General features: G+C 41.0%; 1 protein-coding gene across 1 annotated transcript; it reads left to right on the top strand.

The window, feature by feature from the left end:
* The first annotated feature begins 11,493 nt into the window (after positions 1–11,493).
* On the top strand, positions 11,494–19,912 carry FAM104B (family with sequence similarity 104 member B). The gene is made up of 3 exons (XM_049704668.1): positions 11,494–11,584; positions 11,898–11,997; positions 19,682–19,912. Exons 1-3 carry the CDS (start codon positions 11,562–11,564, stop codon positions 19,907–19,909), a joined length of 351 nt encoding a protein of 116 aa, XP_049560625.1. The 5' UTR covers positions 11,494–11,561; the 3' UTR covers positions 19,910–19,912.
* The last annotated feature ends 541 nt before the right edge of the window (positions 19,913–20,453 follow it).

Raw genomic sequence — 20,453 nt, 5'->3', positions numbered from 1 at the left:
GCAGAACACTCTATGACATAAATCACAGCAAGATTCTTTCTGACCCACCTCCTAGAGTAATGGAAATAAAAACAAAAATAAACAAATGGGACCTAATGAAACTTCAAAGCTTTTGCACAGCAAAGGAAACCATAAACAAGACCAAAAGACAACCCTCAGAATGGGAGAAAATATTTGCAAATGAAGCAACTGACAAAGGATTAATCTCCAAAATTTACAAGCAGCTCATGCAGCTCAACAACAAAAAAACAAACAACCCAATCCAAAAATGGGCAGAAGACCTAAATAGACATTTCTCCAAAGAAGATATACAGACTGCCAACAAACACATGAAAGAATGCTCAACATCATTAATCATTAGAGAAATGCAAATCAAAACTACAATGAGATATCATCTCACACCAGTCAGAATGGCCATCATCAAAAAATCTAGAAACAATAAATGCTGGAGAGGGTGTGGAGAAAAGGGAACCCTCTTGCACTGCTGGTGGGAATGTGAATTGGTTCAGCCACTATGGAGAACAGTATGGAGGTTCCTTAAAAAACTACAAATAGAACTACCATATGACCCAGCAATCCCACTACTGGGCATATACCCTGAGAAAACTGAAATTCAAAAAGAGTCATGTACCAAAATGTTCATTGCAGCTCTATTTACAATAGCCCAGAGATGGAAACAACCTAAGTGCCCATCATCGGATGAATGGATAAAGAAGATGTGGCACATATATACAATGGAATATTACTCAGCCATAAAAAGAAATGAAACTGAGCTCTTTGTAATGAGGTGGATAGACCTAGAGTCTGTCATACAGAGTGAAGTAAGTCAGAAAGAAAAAGACAAATACCGTATGCTAACACATATATATGGAATTTAAGAAAAAAAAATGTCATGAAGAACCTAGGGGTAAGGCAGGAATAAAGACGCAGACCTCCTAGAGAACGGACTTGAGGTTATGGGGAGGGGGAAGGGTGAGCTGTGACGGGGCAAGAGAGAGTCATGGACATATACACACTAACAAACGTAGCAAGGTAGATAGCTAGTGGGAAGCAGCCGCATGGCACAGGGATATTGGCTCGGTGCTTTGTGACAGCCTGGAGGGGTGGGATAGGGAGGGTGGGAGGGAGGGAGACCCAAGAGGGAAGAGATATGGGAACATATGTATATGTATAACTGATTCACTTTGTTATAAAGCAGAAACTAACACACCATTGTAAAGCAATTATACCCCAATAAAGATGTTAAAAAAAAAAATAGACCCTGTGGAGATTCTCCTTCTAGGAATGGTGGTGTGAGGAGTTTGCACAATTCATGCTCACAGAACACAAGTAAAAACCTGGGCAAAATTATTGAAAACAACTATTTCATGGCACTGGCAGACAATAACCTGAGAAGTGTTTCTTTATGAAATACTGCTACTGTGTTGGGTAAGAAGGTGACTTTGTGGCCTTTTTCCTGGGGGTGGTCTCATCCTCACACTCCAGCTCAGAAGGTAAAAATCCACACCTTTACTGTATAGAGGTGGTGGACTCAATCTGGGGATGTTGGCAGGACAGATAGAAATTTTACAGGAAGAGCTTGGAAGTGAAGAGTCATGAAAGGGCCAAGAAGTTAAATTCTCCACCCCTCTGACTGCTAAAATATGCATGCATGTGGGAGACCACAGGGAGCCAGGCAAAAATTGAAAGTCTGGGACAGCTTGTGAGGGGTGGATGTTGCTGTGCATTTGGATGTATTCCTCAACCCACACGCCCCTTGTGTGGCAGAGAGGTGACCTTATGGCTTGAGTAGGGTTGCAAGATTTAGCAAATAAAAGTAGAGAATGCTCAGTTCAATTTGAATTTTAAAGATATTAAAATATTATTCATTGCTTATCTGAAACCCAAATTTAATGGGGCATCTGGTATGTTAATCTGGCAACCCTAGGATTGAGGTGTATGAACATAAACTCTACCCGGATGATTGGCTGAATACAAAACTACACAGGTGAAGGGGAGGCTGCCAAGTAGAGATATCACTGCCCACACAGGATGTGGGAGACAGTTTTAGCAGTATGAGCCCAGGTGAGGTTACAATAATTATCCATTAATACAAAACAAAAAAAGCCAACAACGTTCAGAAAAACAAAACAAAGTCACTAGAACATATTATCTATAATGTTCATCTTTCAGAAAATTAACTAGAATAGTGAAAAAAACTGGAAGGTATAACCCATTGTCAAGAAAATAAATGAGTCAATAGAATCTGACTCTATGTGAGACTAGATTTTGAATTTAGCAGATAGCATCTTCAATGCAGTTATTACAAATATGTCAAACCAATTTAAGAAATTAATGTTTAAAAATTCAAGGAAAACAATTGTGGGTCTGGGTCAAAAATCGGTAATATCAACAAAGAAATAAAAACCTATGAGAGAAAAACAATTGAAATTCTAGAGGTGTACAGTGTAATAACTGAAATGAATAAGTAAACAAACACTAGATTTGCTCAGGAGCATAACTGAGATGGCAAAAGAAACAATCACAATCACTTTGCTGTACACCTGAAACTAACACAACATTGTAAATCAACTATACTTCAATAAAACAAACAGACAAACAAAAGAAACAATCACAAAACTTGAAGATAGATCAATAGAAATTATTCAATCTGAAGAACAGAGATTAAAGAATGAACAAGGCCTCAGAGATCTGTTGGAAAATATCAGACATCCCAACATATGTGCAATTGTAATACAGGAAGGACAGGAGAAACAGAAGGGGCAGAAGAGATTTTTTGAAAAAAATGGCCCCAAAATTCCCAAATTTGGTAAAAGGATTAAATTACTGATCAAGGAAACTAAATAACTCTAAGCAGGAGAAACAAAGAAAAGCACAAGCTGAAAGCCAAAGCCTGAAAGGAAAATTAGAAAGCATCAATAGAAAAATAACACATCAGAGAAACAGAAAATTGAAAAGCCTTATGAAGGAAACAAGTTTGGAATGATGAAGGAACTAAGTCTGGAATGATGAAGGAACAGTTAAAGACCAGTGTGGCTAGATTGTACTGAATGAGGGGAGAGGTTGGAGAGGTAGGCAGAAGCCAGAAAGTGTAGGGTTTGGCAGGCCGCACTAAGGAGAATGGATTTCATTCAAAGGAAAAATGGGAATTCCTTGTAGAATGGTGGTAGTAATAGCTGCCCTCAGGATATATTTTGAATATAGAATCAAGAGGACTTGCTGATGTATATAAGTAAAAAACAAACAATATACAGCAAACGCAAGAGATCTGTTTCAGACATGTTGAGTCATCCAAACAGGGAAGTCGGGTAGGTTAGACAAGTCTGGGTCTCAAGATATACATTTGGATGGATTCCATGTTTTGATTCTTTACCACAGTTCATCTATTTTGCCTACTTTTCTGATTCCTCAGGTACACACATGCTTTGTGTATTTGTCTAGAGTCTTTAGCTGTAATCAGCAGGAGAGATAGGCAGTACTGGGCTTACTCCATGGTAGCCAGAAGCAGAATCTCCTCATGGGAGTTTATGGAGGATAAAGCTCAATTGTAAGTTGTGTCAAGCTGGTGGTCTGAATACAGTTTTGGATTCTAGATTCTATTTGAAGTTATAAAATACTAAGATAGTGAGTGGATTATTTTAAATTAGTGTGTCCTAAAACTCACTAAAACCCTCCTGGATTCCACTGAAGGTCAGAACCTAGGAGCAGTGACTCAAACATGGGAAAAAAAGATATAATCTGAGTGAAAGACTAAACCAAACCCAAAACCAGGCATTGGACAGAAGAAGTGCCTTCAGAGGCAGGCAGGTGGTACACTCTCCCCTCAGTGGGAATCAGAGATTCTTCCCCACAATGGTGAACACTGGCATGTTGTGGCTCCCGCTCTTAGCTGGGAAACTTCAGACACCAGTTCTCGTGCCTGGGGGTTCCCCTGTGGGATGAAATGAATAGAATTGTCACGCTGGCTTCATAGATACTAGAGCATGTGCATATACATTAGCTTATAGATGTGTATCTCTACTTCTCATGATGCATGACGGATTATATTGATTAACTGGTTTTGTGTAGCATCCTCTGATAGGCACTCAACCCAGATCACAATATTCTTCTGATGGGCAACTAGATTGGCACAGAGAACTTCTTCCTGGTGAACACCAATGATTATTACTTTAAGCCTAAAAGCAAATATAAAACATGTAAATTAACAGGGACTGGAAAGCACCCTTGTGACCTCATCAGAGAAACTAGGAATTTAAGTGTCCAGCGATCCACCCATGCCTGCATGATATCATGACTCCATCCATCTATTATCCATCCAAAAACTATGCTTTGAGATCCTCCATAGGCCATGAATTGAACTACAGTCCACATGGCACTAAAAAGCTTCATCCTATGAGGGACCCTTTGAAAGGACTTTTTCCCTAATTTTGAAATTCTGGTCCTCTGTGGTCTCTTCTGGGCCCATTGCCTCCTTTGAGTTTTCTGTGAGATATTTGTCTCCAGCTCATAAACAAAAGATTTCAGATGCAACCAGGCTTTTTACACATCTTTTCAGGTGGTAAATCACTGGGCTTCCTCCTACTGACCAAGAGCAAATAACTAGAAAGTCCCTAGTACCACATGACCTAAGAGCCTCATATCCACGTGAATGTTGCTTTTCAACTCATACGCATCCTGGAGCAGGAAGTGCAACATCTAAAGCCATGTTCAAAAAGGTACAATTTAGGGGTCAGTTCTTTTTTTTTTTTTTTTTGGAAGCACAGGTTAAGTCTGCTGCTGTATTGAACAACCGTCTCACCATCAATTTGCTCATTCGGTTTATCACTAGGTAAATTCCAGCCTGATTTATCTGAAGAGAGGATATGTTTGCTTTTTCTGTTCCTAAGCTGTTTGGAAGAGGGCTGCACTTTCTTTTAGATGAAGTTGGTTTAGTGTAGCGTTTTCTAAATAATTTTAGATAAGACTCTGAACCTAATGCAACGTCAACATAAGCCTTGGTGGACATCCACATGCCAAAAAAGAAAATCTTGTGAAAAAAAAAACTTTCACCCCTAGGTTTTTCATGACATTTTTTTTTTAAATTCCATATATATGTGTTAGCATACGGTATTTGTCTCTCTCTTTCTGACTTACTTCACTCTGTATGAAACAGGAATAAAGACACAGACCTACTAGAGAATGGACTTGAGGCTATGGGGAGGGGGAAGGGTAAACGGTGACAAAGCGATAAAGAGGCATGGACATATATACACTACCAAACGTAAGGTAGATAGCTAGTGGGAAGCAGCCGCATAGCACAGGGAGATCAGCTCGGTGCTTTGTGACCGCCTGGAGGGGTGGGATAGGGAGGGTGGGAGGGAGGGAGACGCAAGAGGGAGGGGATATGGGGATATATGTATATGTATAACTGATTCATTTTGTTGTGAAGCTGAAGCTAACATACCATTGTAAAGCAATTATACTCCAATAAAGATGTTAAAAAAAAAAAAAAAGAGGTCCCACTTAGGCTGTCAAACTGGAAAAAAAAAAAAAAACTTTCACAAGAATTAACTTTAAATGGATCACAGACCTAAATGTAAAATGCAAATCTATAAAACTCCTAGAAGACAACGTAGGAGAAAATCTAGGTGACTTTGGGTTGGCAATGAATGACCTTTTAAAACAACACCAAAAGCACAACCCACAAAAGAAAAAATTGATAAATTGGACTTTGTTAAAATTAAATATTTCTGTTCTGTGAAGGACACTGTTCAGAGGATGAAGTGACAAGCCACAGACTGGGAGAAAACATTTGTAAAAAATATGTAATAAAGGACTGGTATCCCGAAATATACAAAGAACTCTTAAAACTCAAAAATGAGAAAACAACACGATTTTAAAATGGGCAAAAGATCTGAACACACACCTCACCACATAAGATGTACAGATGGCAAATAAGCCTACGAAATGATATTCAATATCATGTATCATTAGGGAACTACAAATTAAGACAACAGTGAGATACCACTGCACACCTATTTGAATGGCTAAATCCAACACACTGAATATATCAAATGGTGGTTGAAGATGTGGGTTAACAGGAACTCTCATTCATTGCTGGTGGCAATGCAAAGTGGTACAGCCACTTTAGAAGACAGTTTGGCAGTTTCTTACAACATTAAACATCCACTTACCATATGATCCAAAAGTTGTGCTCCTCGATATTTACTCAAATGAGTTTAAAATTTTGTCCACACAAGAACCCGCACATGAATGTTTATCTAGCTTTAGTCATAATTGCCAAAGCTTGGAAGCAACCAAGATGTCCTTCAATCAGTGAATGGATAGACACTGTGGTACAGCCATACAATAATATACTATTCAGTGATAAACAGAAACGAGCCATCATGACACAGAAATACATGGATGACCCATAAGTGCATATTACTATGTAAAAACCACCAATCTGAAAAGGTTTTACAACATATCAATGCAACTCTGACTTTCAGGAAAAGGCAAAATTACAGCAAAAAGATCAGTGGTTGTCAGAGGTTTTTAGGAAGAAAGAGGCAGGGATGAATAGGAGTAGCCCAATGGATTTTTAGGTCAGTAAAATTATACTGTATGATGCTATGATGGTGGATACATGTCATTATACATTATACATTTGTCAAAACCCAGAGAGTGCAAGTCAAAGAGTGAAACCGAATATAAAATATACACTTCAGCTAGTAATAAGGTATCAACATTGGCTCATCCCTTGTAACAGATGTACCACACTAATGCAAGATGTTCCTAATAGAGGAAACTGGATATGGAGGTGAGGGTGGGAGGATCTGGGAATCATCTGTACTTCTTGCTCATTTTTCTGTAACTCTAAAACCACTAAAAGAAATAAAGTCTATTTTTTTAAACATTGAGATAAATGGTAGGCAATAGTTTCAAAGGATAGGTAGTGCCTCCTCCTCTCTCAAGATTTGGCTTTTGCCTCCATTCCTGCCTCATTGCCTCCCCCTTGTGAACCTTATGCCACAGTCACTGTGCTGCTCCGGGCTGAAGGGGGTGCTCATGAGTACACGTTTGTGCATGCACAGGACACTTGGGAGAAGCGCATCTATTGAGAATCACAATTCCATGTCTTTGCGTGGCCTCCCCCAGCACATCCTGTGCCTTAGTTTCCACTCTTTTGTTGGTTTCTTTTTCTCTTGAGTCAGATGGATTAAGCTTCAGTTTCCCTGGTAACCAACACCGGTGTTTTATCTCAGCCTCTGGTCACAGAAAGAGAGCAAGATGGAGAGAAGAATTTCCCATTGGTCCTGGCCCTTCCAGCTGGGCTGTTGCCTGAGATGAGTGATCCAGTGAGGATGAGCAGAAGAATGTTGCCAAGACAACAGAATCCCACACTCCTGTCCAGCACTGAGGCACTTCTCCCTCCCCTCCCCACACGCTTGGATCTCACCAGAGAATGGGAATGTGCTTTGGCTAAGAGTGAAGAGATAGATGCATGGTAGAAAATTTAGGGAGAGAGGTGAAATCTTGGGAGCCTTCAGAAGGGACTGGGGGAAGTGCTGGGGTCACCAAGAAAGCATTCTGTACAGCACTGCGATCTCGGGAGACAATGAAGACTATGAAAGCACAGTGGCTCTAACGTGTGGTTCCGTGATTTTCTCCAGCAGTACACAGTGCTACAACCATTTTCTGAAGCCAAGCTCCATGCCTCAGGCCTTGGAAAATGGGGCCTGTGTTGTTTGTTAAAGGAGAATGGAGCCTGACATCGCTTATGGAGGGCAAGGATGGCCTTGAGGAGGCCCTGCTCACCTCAGTGACAACTCTCATCTGTTACTCCACTCTGTGTGTCTGTCTGGTCCGTTCTTCCTTCTGTGCTCCCTTTTTTTTTGGGAGGGGGTCTCTTTATGGGATGTGAAACATTGTCCTCAGTTAAAGGGGAGGATGAGGCGAGGATGCCCCAATCTCCTCAAACATGGACTGATGAGATGGTGGGCAGAGGAGGATTTGGTGGGGATGGTGTGCTGAAATCACAGACTCACTCGCACTCCTCAGATGGCATGGGGACTTTGGTTAACTTATTCTCTCTGGCCGATCTGATCTGATCTTTATCATGAGTGCCCACTCTCTGGAGTGGCAAACAAACAAACAAACAAACAAACCCCACTGAATTTATATCTAATCTGGTAAGTGCAATCTGATGCTATCATGTGAATGGTTAGTTTAAAATAATGCTGTCTGTTTTGGTGAAATGCTCAGTCTCTCAGATTTCCACCCCACTTCTCTGCTCCTTTCCAAGGTGGGGAAGGCGTATGTATGGTTTACAAATCTCCTGGGTGATGTGGGAAGGGTTGGGGGGGGTCTATGAAATTCTTACGCTGCTCACAGTATCCTTGGTGGTTTCTGAGGGAAGGATGACTCTCCTCTCCCGGGTCCAGTTGGTGATGCTGACCTGCACCGCCCATGGGTGGGGCTGATGAAACTTGCATTTTTGTCTCTCTCCTCTTGGTCGGGTCCTGGTGCTCCCTGGCCAACTCAGCCTCAGCTCACTCTGCTGGCATCTGCAGACCCCTCTGAATCTGGGGCGCATCCTCCATCCCACCCCTGTGCAGGGTGTCGACAGCTTCAGCTGCAGGCTCATCTAAGCCCCTCAGACAGGTTAGGTTTCCTTCATGGTAGAACCCCTGGCTCTGGACTCAACCAATTTCCACATTCCCACTACAGGGAATGAAGGCCCTAGGGGTCTCACCACCACAGCAGGAACCAGGATCAGTTCCAGAAGGCTAAATTCCTAAACTCCAGCCATCCTTCTGCCTACTTTGTAGATGATGGAATGATCCAGAAGAAATGGGGAACATGACAATTCAGGAAAAAGGGATGATCTTTGCAAAGGCCCACTCCTGGAGAAGGAGGAAGGATATGGGATCCAGGTGAAGGGCTTAGCCTCAAATGGGATCTGGTCACTTCCTCCAGAGGGGCAGCAGAGTACCAGGGTAGAAATAGGCAGACTGGGATTGGGAAGCTTGAAAAATCCCACGGGACTGCTTCTGTCTTTTCCACGAATTATTGGGCGGGGGGAGACTGGTGGTCATTAGAATGGAGGAGGGTTGCTAGTGTGTAATGTAGTATTGTAGGTGAGAGTGAAAATGAAAAGCAATTCTCCCCTGGTCATGGATTTAAGATAAAACAATTCCGTAAAGTTTCAGAGTTTCGTCCTCAGTGCTGAGGTGCTCAGATACAAGGCAGAGGGCGAGTAGGGAGGAGGGTGCAAGGAGCACAGGAGGTGTGTTTGTGGGGGACAGTTTCCAGCCCTGGGTCCGCGGAGTAAGGAGGGGCCTGGCGGATGTTGTGGAAGGATGTGTGGTCGGTGAGCTGGCAGTTTCCAGGAGGTTGGGGCTATCAATGCAGGGGCACTAGAGCGAGGGAGCTGGAGGACAGGACGTCGTGTTGGGGGTGATGAGAGGGAGGAATGCTATACACCATGAGGGCCGCTGTCTTCCTGATACCCAGGGCATGACCGTGGGCAGGGGGGTGCTCGTGTGGGGAGAAGAAGAACATCGCTGAGGTCGGAGAGGCTCCGGGGTGACCGGCTGAGCCTCGCGGGCACTGAGGTCGCCGGGACGGATCAGAAGAGTGAGGGCTGACAGGAGCACGGTGAATGTGCCACGGGACGAGCGCGTTTACAGGCCGGGGGTGGGCGGGAGGAGAATGACCAGGGGATTGGTACCGGTCCCGCACGTGGGGGGCTGGGGCAGTGGACGACGGGACCCAGATATCACCGGTCAGGTCCCTTAGCCGAGAGTTCGAAACAGGGCCCGGGAGGAAACTTCTAGCGGACTCGGGCGGGCAGACCGGCATTGACATTACTGGGCACAGGCTCGCAGGCCCAGAACCCGCCCACCGGCGCGCAGCCCCGTCCCCCAGGCTCGCGACTTTCCGGGGCACCAGGACTTCCTGCCCCTGTTGCTATGGTTCCAGCGGCGGCACTAAGGAAGGCTGCAGTGCCGGGAAGGTTTGTCTGGGCAACGGTGTCCTGTACCGGTCCATCTCTGGTCCTCACCATCCCGCTTTGCTTCTTCGGCCAATATCGCCAGGGCCGCTTCGGCTGGTACTATGCGTTCTCTGGTCCTAAATATGAATGTAGGGGCCCAATTACGGACATGCTTTTGGAATTAAGAACACAGTCACTGGACAATAAGCAGTATGTACAAATGAAGTCTGAACTGATTGCAGTGGTCTTTCTTTTACCAAGTCCAGGTAACATTTCTGAAGGTTCCTTGGCATGCTCATACATCTGAAAAAATAGCACATATTTTCTACCAAAAAAAAAAGTTTTCTTAACAGCACTGCACACAAATTATCTGAATTAATTTATCCTGACAATTTCCTTATCATAAAGACATCGTTTGATTGGACGTGTAGCTCTTTACTAAAGTTTTCCTCTTGTAGGGCTTTGTGGAGGACCTTGGGCCAGGGCTCAAGAGAACTTCCCTTGCAGTTCCATCTCTACCCGCCTTTTATTTTACTCTGAGTCACTTTGCTTCTTTGGGCCTGCTGTTTCCTCAGTTTTAAGAAGAGTCAGGCTAAGCTAATGGGTAGCACAGGGAGGGGGATCCAGGGGAGGGTGTGGTTAAAGAGCCTGTGTTCTCAGTGCAGTGACTCCTCTTTTTTCTCTTATTTATTGCTGCTTTTTTGTTTGTTTGTTTGCATGTTTATTTTGTTAAGAAAGGAGTTTCTTTTACTTTAACAAAGAGTTTGAAATCACTGGTTTATGGGATCAGTACTCAGTCTCCCAGAGATGGGAGAAAGATTGAAGAGAAATGAAATTATAAAAATGGGTAGACTCAGCCATCCTTAGGGGTACCGTAAACTTAAAAGTACTCTCTAAGTAGATGGCTTGGGAAAATGTCTGTTCAATTATAGGGTGTCTTCAAGAACTGTTTTGTCAAATGCTGCAATCTGATTACTTACTGAGAGGGGAATTGGGGCTGAAGATGTAATCTTACCAACCGTGAGGATATGGAGAGGGGGAAGGGTAAGCTGTGGCAAAGTGAGATAGTGGCATGGACATATATACACTACCAAACATAAAATAGATAGCTAGTGAGAAGCAGCCGCATAGCACAGGGAGATCAGCTCGGTGCTTTGTGACCACCTAGAGGGGTGGGATAGGGAGGGTAGGAGGGAGGGAGACGCAAGAGGGAAGAGATATGGGAACATATGTATATGTATAACTGATTCACATTGTTATAAAGCAGAAACGAATACACCATTGTAAAGCAATTATACTCCAATAAAGATGTTAAAAAAAACATTTTTGAGAAGCCGTATTTCAAGTTAGTAATCAGTCACAATCTCATGATGACAATCTAGTGAAGTAACCATTATGTCATAATAGTAGTTGGTACAGCAACAATAATTGGCTAACAGCACACTTGGAGAGTTTCTCCATTGTCTGTCTCTATACCACTTTCACAGGAGCATTAACAGTAAATAGACACAGGCAGCCACACCTGTCTTAAGTGTTATGTAGAAGGGGTTAAAAATCACTTAACCTGGAATTGTAACTTCAGGAAATGAAGACAATGGGCCTACTGAGGTAGATTTTGAAAATGTAGCTATTAAATTCTTCCTGTTCTTACTTTATTCCCAAGAGTCATTTAAAATTGAAGCTAATGTTTAGAAATGAAATTTACAGCTTGACTTTTCAACCTAGAGTTCCTGTTTCATATTTTCCTTCTTCGTGTGGGTGATGTGTGCTTCCGACTTTAAATTATTGGAGTAGCAGATGATGATTTGTATTTTCTCTGACAAGATTTCACATATATGTATGCCACTGGCTCGCAAATTAAGTGTCCAAAATATCAATTGTTGGGTGATATTTTCTCCTCTCTCTTGTGGTTTATTTTCAGGAAAAGAAGAAGGAATCATAATAAAGAGGACAATCACCATTCTCCCCAGTCCAAAAGGAGTAAGAGACACCCTGTCTTTCAGGAGTCTCAGGATGCAGAGGTAGGAATATGGTCAGATAGCCTCTCTCTAGTTCATCCACTGCCTAAATTACATTATCCAATTGGTGCCCTGCAATTAAAAGAAATGTATCATTCCAAGAAACCTTCAAAAATGTATTCTTACTTGATTGCAGTGGCTTTTGAGCTGGAGCCCTTAGCCATGGTATGCAGTATCTCACAGAAGGTGGTAAGGAAGCACAGAAAAAGACTTAGTGAAAATGTAATCAGGAAAAGCTAGGTCTTAGACTTTTCTCCAGTCATAGGAGCAGGGAATAATCATCTTAACCCCCTCCCTTATTTTTAGATGGAGAATAAATTTTCAGGAGTATAATGATGTGTTATTGGCTAGAAGGGGATTCTTGATTTCTGGCTAGGAAAAGTGAAAATGAAATTGAGGATGGGGGAGTCTGGTGATTTTGCAAAGCTTTAATGGCGCTTGAATGGAAGAGCTTGAATTTTAATGACTTGTGGCATTAGCATAGTATTGTTTTAATTGAGGTATAGCTTACTAGGAGAGGATTAAAGGAACCTTGTTAAGTCTTTATGTATGAATCCTATTAGTTAATGACTAAGTAGTGCTCACTTGTCCCTTTTGTGAGCAAAAAGTGAAATGATTATCGATCCCTGTCCTCCTCCTGGAACCTCTACGCAGGTGGTGATAGTCCCAGATCCTGGGCAGCTACTTGGATGGGTAAATTGTAGCTAGGTATAACTCATGTAACTTGCTCTCTTAGATGCTGGCCTTTTTCGTTGAATATCTTTGCATGTTCAGGAGTACTGCTCTTTTTTGTTCAACCTTACATCTTTACAAATTACATCACCACTTTTCCTGTAAATCTGTGCCCTCATACATAAATATAAGCCTTCTAGAAAGCGCAAACACAAAGACACTAATGTTTTTTGTATTAGTCTCTCTTACTTGCCAAGACCATTCATTTTATATTTCAGATTGCCAAGTAGTAGCAAGAAATTGAGAGTGAAAAAATGTGTAGATATGAACAGAATTGGCTTATCGGGAACATATCTCTGCCTTTTTCTCTTCTGTACCTGAATTGGAAAAGATTTGATATCCCAATGCTAGAATTCCAAGGGAGCATCAGAAGTGAGACGAATGAGAGAGAAACAGAACCAGGAGCCCCACCTATGTTTAAAAATTAGAATTCTATAAAATCTACTCCACCCCCTTTTTTAAGCTGGTAGGAGCTGTCTCTTTGTCAGGTCGTTGTTTAAAGTAGTGTCAATTCATAAGACAACTAGAACATTTGGCATAATTTTTGAAAAGTGTTTTCTCTTAGGTTGACTGTAGATTTGGGTGTTCACATCGCCTTTAATTATACACATTCTAAGACACAGAACTGCTTTGGGAGACCTTATTTCGGATGAAACTGTCATTGAACAAAATAATGGTTGTTAGTCATGTTTTTATAACCCATGGCAAAATGTTAACTTCTGAAATTATCCTCCATTTAAAAGATACATTCAAAAATGCAGGGACAACCCTTTCCAAAAATGGCCTAATCTGTTGCATGCATTTTATGAAACTTTGCTCATGTTGTATACCAAGCAATCCTGAGCAGTTTTATATTCCAACTGGATGTTAAAATCTAAGTTGTTTTAAAGAATTGAAGATACATACGCACTCATGTTTTTCTACAGATGATGGTTACTTATCAATCTTTTGTTCAAATGCCATTAACTGAGTTGAAACAAAGTGAAGTTGTTTAAATTGTTTTATACTTATATAGATTCTATTATAAATATAATTTTTGACTTAGAAAACAACTTAGAACTCAATGTCTAGTTCAGCTTCATTTTATGAGGGAAACTGAGCTACAGAAAAGTGTAGATTATTTATCCCATTGACACAGAGAAGTTAACACATAAGTACCTTTGCCTTGCTAATTTGGAAAGTAATTGTAATTCAGCAGCCAAATTGATTTGATATCCTATGGCTCATAAGATTCTACAGTGTTTCATTGGTTTTAGCAAATATGAACGAGTCTTTCATTTCAAATGTGTTGGAACTTTGGGAGCACATATTTTAAGTGCTTGGATGGACTTGCTTAATTTAGTTTCTGCAGCTGCCTTAGAATAAAAATATTACGATTCTAGGTATGGCATATGTACTAGGGGTGAAAAATTTTTTGTTGTTGAGGTTCACATAAATGAAAAAGTTTAATACCAGCTTAATCTGCTTTTACAGTTAAGGAGAATTACATAATTCTCTGTTGTAAATATACACATGCATTCCCATTCTTTTTTGTTGAAGATGCTCTGTAATTAATATTCCTCCTCGTCTCTTCAGATTCTATTTATTCGCTGGTTCTTTCATTAGCCTGATAAGGTGCTCTTTCTCTCTCCTAACTAATTTTCTGTCTACCGTATTCTTCTCTCAAGTTAGTGGATCGTGTCTCCCCCTTTACCTCCCAGCTGTAATCTGCTTTCACTGCCTGTTACTTCTCATCCCCTTCATGCAACTATTCACTAAAACTTGGCTCCTCAGACCCCACCTGTCCTGGGAGCTTGGGGTAAACTTAAATGTCTCTGTCATTTCCTCCATGACTCCTGCTATCCTACTTCTGATGTGTATCGCATATATGCCTTCCTTTACATTTCCACTATCCTAATTCAGGCCTGCATTGCCGCTTGCTAAATGTATTGCAGAAATTTCCTCCATGGTCTCTGTGCTCTCATTCTCCTCCTACTCCATTCATCCATTAGAATCCTCTTCCTAAAAGTAGATCCGAGCATGTCTCTTAGGCTCAAGTACCTATTCCGACAGACTTCTCAGCATGACATTCAAGGCCCTTGATAACCTAGCTCTACCTTCTCATGCATATTTTGTCTCCCACAAACTCCTCTCCAGGAGGCCCCAGCCACATTGTATTACTAGCTTTGTCTCCTCGAAGACTCCTCTTCACCCTGCTTGTGCTCTTGTTGTTCTCTCCCTTTGTCACACCCATCCTATTAATATTCTCCCCATCCTCCAAGGCCCAGTTCAGATGCCATTCATTTTAAGGAACCTCTTCTATTTCCCTGGTCCGCATTCATTGCTACATTCCTGTCACTGCAATAGCTTAACGCTGTCATCCTCAAAGAGGATGGGTTCTTGATTGGGCTCAGGAATTAGCTGTTGGTTGAGTCCCTAAGTATCCCTGGCAAAGTACCTGCTTGTACATAGTAGGCACACAAGTAATTGTTTGGATAGTGGTTGGGTATCAGAACAACCTGTGCCTACCTGAGATAACCTCTCAGGATGGGGACCTGGCATGTGCATGTGAATCAAACTAACAAAAACCCCACAGGTGGTCCTGATGCCTATCTCCAAATAGAATGTGCTATGGAAGATCTCTGCTGGACTCAACTGAAACTTCTTTGGTTACAGTGTAAGCAGGCAGATTTCATTATGGCCCAAACTAATCTAAAATCCTGCCTTTTCACACAGACCTAGACCCTAGGACTTTTGTGTAGTGCTTTTGTAAATGTCATTTAGTGAGAGACCCTTGGTCAGAGTCTTTTATAAATGTAATTTTATTTTGCCGTGTACTTGAACTTACAAGGGTTTCAATTTTGCAGAGCATGGGCCTGTTCTCATTTGTCTTCCACAGGTATCAGCACTAAGCTTATATCGAATGGTCAGAGGAAAAAGAATGAGCTTTGTAACTGGCAAATACATTCTGATGAGACGTTTCTTTGAGGTATCAGGAGGATGGTGAAAAGCATTTATATTTTATGGGTCTTTCTCAATCCTGAAGCGTTTAAAATCTCATTTCTCTTCTGATGAAAGAATTTGCTCTCTTTCTAAAATCAATTGCAGTAAGGAAAAAGCTTCTGTAGTAAGATAGCAGTTTCAAGTGTCAAAACCATACGGTATCAAGGAGAAACCTTTTCATCCCAAGAACTCTGACAATAATAGGACTCATTAAGTGGGATATCTCGTATGAAGTATGTTCAAAAGGGTGAAATGAGACAAGGCCCAGGGTTGTATAACGTAGGCTATGTTTATTAGCTAATCAGCACTACTGGCCTAGAAAATGCTAGTGGATACGACGTTTTAGATGTTCTTTAGCAGTTTAAAGACAATCTCATTTACAGCATCAGTCCTTTTTTTTTTTTTTTTTTTGTGGTACGCGGGCCTCTCACCGCTGTGGCCTCTCCCGTTGCGGAGCACAGGCTCCGGACGCGCAGGCTCAGCGGCCATGGCTCACGGGCCCAGCCGCTCCGCGGCACGTGGGATCTTCCCAGACCGGGGCACGAACCCTTCTCCCCTGCATCGGCAGGCGGACTCTCAACCACTGCGCCACCAGGGAAGCCCCACAGTCCATTTTAAGTCTTTGTTTTTTTTTGTTTTTTTTTTGTTTTTTTTTTTTTGTAGTTTTTTTTTTTTAACATCTTTATTGGGGTACAATTGCTTTACAATGGTGTGTTAGTTTCTGCTTTATAACAAAGTGAATCAGTTATACATATACATATGTTCCCATATCTCTTCCCTCTTGCGTCTCCCTCCCTCCCACCCTCCCTATCCCACCCCTCCAGGCTGTCACAAAGCACCAAGCCAATCTCCCTGTGCCATGCGGCTGCTTCCAACTAGCTATCTACCTTACTAAGTTTGTTAGTGTGTATATGTCCATGACTCTCTCTCGCCCTGTCACAGCTCACCCTTCCCCCTCCCCATAACCTCAAGTCCGTTCTCTAGGAGGTCTGCGTCTTTATTCCTGCCTTACCCCTAGGTTCTTCATGACATTTTTTTTTCTTAAATTCCATATATATGTGTTAGCCTACTGTATTTGTCTTTTTCTTTCTGACTTACTTCACTCTGTATGACAGACTCTAGGTCTATCCACCTCATTACAAATAGCTCAGTTTCGTTTCTTTTTATGGCTGAGTAATAGTCCATTGTATATATGTGCCACATCTTCTTTATCCATTCATCCGATGATGGGCACTTAGGTTGTTTCCATCTCCGGGCTATTGTAAATAGAGCTGCAATGAACATTTTGGTACATGACTCTTTTTGAATTTCGGTTTTCTCAGGGTATATGCCCAGTAGTGGGATTGCTGGGTCATATGGTAGTTCTTAAGTCTTTGTTTTGAAGTCAGAAGTAACTGAATGCAAAAGCAGGAGATGTGCCTTGGTCTTGTAGTAGCGTTCTCTAGGTTACTTACTTGGAAATAAAATAGTTGTTTTCCACAAAATAAATACATTTCTTGTGAATGCTTTAGAAAGTGAAAATATAAAAAATAAATAAAAAATAAAAAAGGATCCAAAGTCTCAAATTTTAAATAAATAAACAAACATGATGTCAGGGACATCCTTCTATATCAGTATAAATACAACTATATCATCATTGTTAATGGCTGACAAAATCACATTGTATGAATGGATGCACTATAACTTAATCACTTTCCTGCTTTTGGACATTTAATTGTTTCTGATTTTCAGCTATTAACAACAATGCTGATATTATAAGCAGTGTCACAATGAACATTTGTACTTATGTCTCTACACAACTGGGTTTGAAAACACTTTAAATGAACTAGAAATTGGAGGCAGATCAATTTTTTCTTAACAATTATTCTACAGAAATCTCTTCTAGCTTGTTAATTTTAATGTACCATTTCATAGTCTAGCATCACCTAGTGTTACACTATAGTATAAAATGGATATGTTGTCATTTGAGATGAAATTTGATTCACCAGAAACTAATTATAGTTCTTACCTTGTTTTTCAGACAGTACCTGTAATGAAAAATGATCAGGAAAGCCAACTAAGAGAAACCAAAGTGTGTGTGGTGGGTTTCTTATCCAACGTAATACCTACTTATTTTTTAAATATTCATAACTTCACTATTTTATGCCACTGGAGATTTCAGATTTTTACCCTTGAGCTAGGAAAATCATCTTTTTGGATATTTTTTAAATTGGCCTTGACATTAAGTCCTGAAGTCAGTTTGATTGCTGTTGGTGACAACCTTCATTTCCATTGGGTCATTCTAATTCTTTCCTGGACAGTTCTTTTAATGTATGTCTCTAGTTGCATAAAGATGGACATAAGCTGTCTATGAGGACCTGTGGGCAGTTTGGTGTGCGGTCTATGTCGAGAAGCTCCAAATGACCGATGAGCCATGACCATTCTTGGTTTAAGTCTTATTAATGTTACCTTTGATAAAGATTGCATTATAAGAAATGCAATACCCGCTGTTTGAGGAAAGCATCCTAGGAACTTGTTTAGAAAACTGGGAATTTATGAAGAAAGCACTAACCATTCTGTCTCTAGACTGCTGTTCTAATCTACAGATCCTGGACTTGAGTTGCCACATTTCCTGCCTCCAGCCAGCCCTACTCGCTTCAGACTGGCCTCCACAATCTTAATTGACAAGAGCCAATCCCTCAGTACCTATCCTGTTGCTCCTGTTTGTCCTGAATTCAGTGGTTTTTGTGTCCTGACAGACTCCTTGGTTTGTCTCAAGCTGAAGTCAAGGGGAGATTCTCTCAGCAACCAAGGACCTCTCTGTTCAGTCCTGAATGGGTTTCTCCTCCAGTTGCAGGGCTTGTCCCTCTACTTGTGCTACTAAATGTATAAAGGTATATAGTTATACCACCCCCTAGATTCTCTAATTGTTGAATATATTGTGCAGTGTTAAATACATTGCACCCGTAAAGTTGTCTGTCCATTTAAAAACTCTGAACAAAGGACCAGCATATACTTGAGCTCAGTGTTTGGTGAAGTTTAAATGTAAATGAAATAAAAATAATAGCATGTCCCCCCAAAATGCAATATCAAAATTGTTAAATATTGTAGTTCAGATATGGATCCTTGTCATTACTTTCTCCCTTGAGAATCCTAACACTGTAAGGGAGGAAATTCTTGACAATGACTGTTTTCAGGAATCCTTAGTAGTTTCTCCATTATGACAATGACCCTGAGTCATGTTAGAGTTCAATTAAAAACAGAATATTAGGTGCAAACACCCACACATACACCCCATATCACATCCATATTTGTTGAACAGCAATAAATACTAGTCTTAAAAATGCCAATAATTAACATATAACTTTCGTAAAATGTATATCAAGTGCCTTTCAGGATCTGAGTGTAGCCTTGCATTGATATAAGAGGACCACGTATGCCCACTATCAGGGGATAGGTACGAAATCATCACTGGTTTGTATATACGTGTGCATGTATGTATGTATGCATAAATGTATGTATGTAACAAGTTATTTGTTTTATTTTAGTGCGCTCCCAAAATCCATCTTATTCTTTATGGGTGTACTTTTACTACATTCTGTAGCATTGATCGATGCTTTCTCTTGGAGGGTGAGAACTTACTTTTCTGATGCACGTTATTAGGATAAGCTCCTGCTGCAAGCAGGTACAACCGATTAGTGAAGGGATTTGAAATTAGAAGGCCTGTGTTTGAATCCTCACTCTGCCACTTCCCAGCTACGTGACATTGGGCAAGTCAATGGATCTCAGTTTCCTCATCCATAAAATTGTGGATGTTAATCCCAACTTAATTTACGGGTTGCTGTGTTGTGAGCATAGATTGAAATATTTTAAGTGGCTCTAGTTTCTAAACCATTAAGGCTTAGTGTAGTGGTTGATGCTGCTATTCTCCAAGATGAATACGAAAAATAGTAATAGTGTAATACTCATCCTGTTTCTGTTTTTTATCCTCCAGTCTTCAAGCAGTGATAAAGACAGGAGCAGCAGCAGTGTTAATACCCCAGAGAGAGTAATTGGACCAGAAAGCAGCTTAAACCAGATCGTTGCTGAACCCAACATGAGTACACCTCAATCCTCATATGAGGAGTATGTACTATGCCAAGGTTCTTACTCCCACATCAACCAGATCTTAAGGGAGGAACACTTCAACAGCCTACAGCAGCAAGGACAATCTCCAGCATGATGAACTAGGAGCTCCTTATTCCAGCCTAAAATTTGTTTATGAAAGCAATTGCACACACACAAAAGGGTCTGTTGGCTTTTCAGTCTATATTTTAAACAACAGGCTGAGGGACAATTGTTTGACTTGGAGTTTTGCTGCACATTTGCTATTTCAAAGGGGGCTTTGAAGCAATTTTTATAGAATTTTTTTCAGGTTGGGTGTCAAATCTATGAGGCAAACTCACCTTCAGGTTGAATCCATAGAATGTCCAATTCAGATTGGTTTCCAAATCTGTCGGTTAGAAACTCTAGTCAAACATCCTTTGAAAATGAAAGATCTTCAGTTTAAAAAAATTAATAGGCTAGTGAAGAACATGACATTTTCATGAAAAAAGGTGTTACTTTATTCCAAAGTATAGATAGCTTGATTCAGTCTTGCACTGAATTGGACTGCCATACTGCCTCTCAGAAGGCAGATGTCTTATTGAAATTACTCTCAACTTGTGAGGGGCCCAATTAGACCCAATTTAGACTATATAAGTGAAATCTCTCTAGTAACTGTCTCC

Source organism: Orcinus orca, chromosome X, assembly GCF_937001465.1.
Source record: "Orcinus orca chromosome X, mOrcOrc1.1, whole genome shotgun sequence".
In the NCBI taxonomy this organism is placed as follows: Eukaryota; Metazoa; Chordata; class Mammalia; order Artiodactyla; family Delphinidae; genus Orcinus; species Orcinus orca.
The sequence above is the reverse complement of the archived record's forward strand: the minus strand, read 5'-3'. Positions and strand labels throughout refer to the sequence as shown.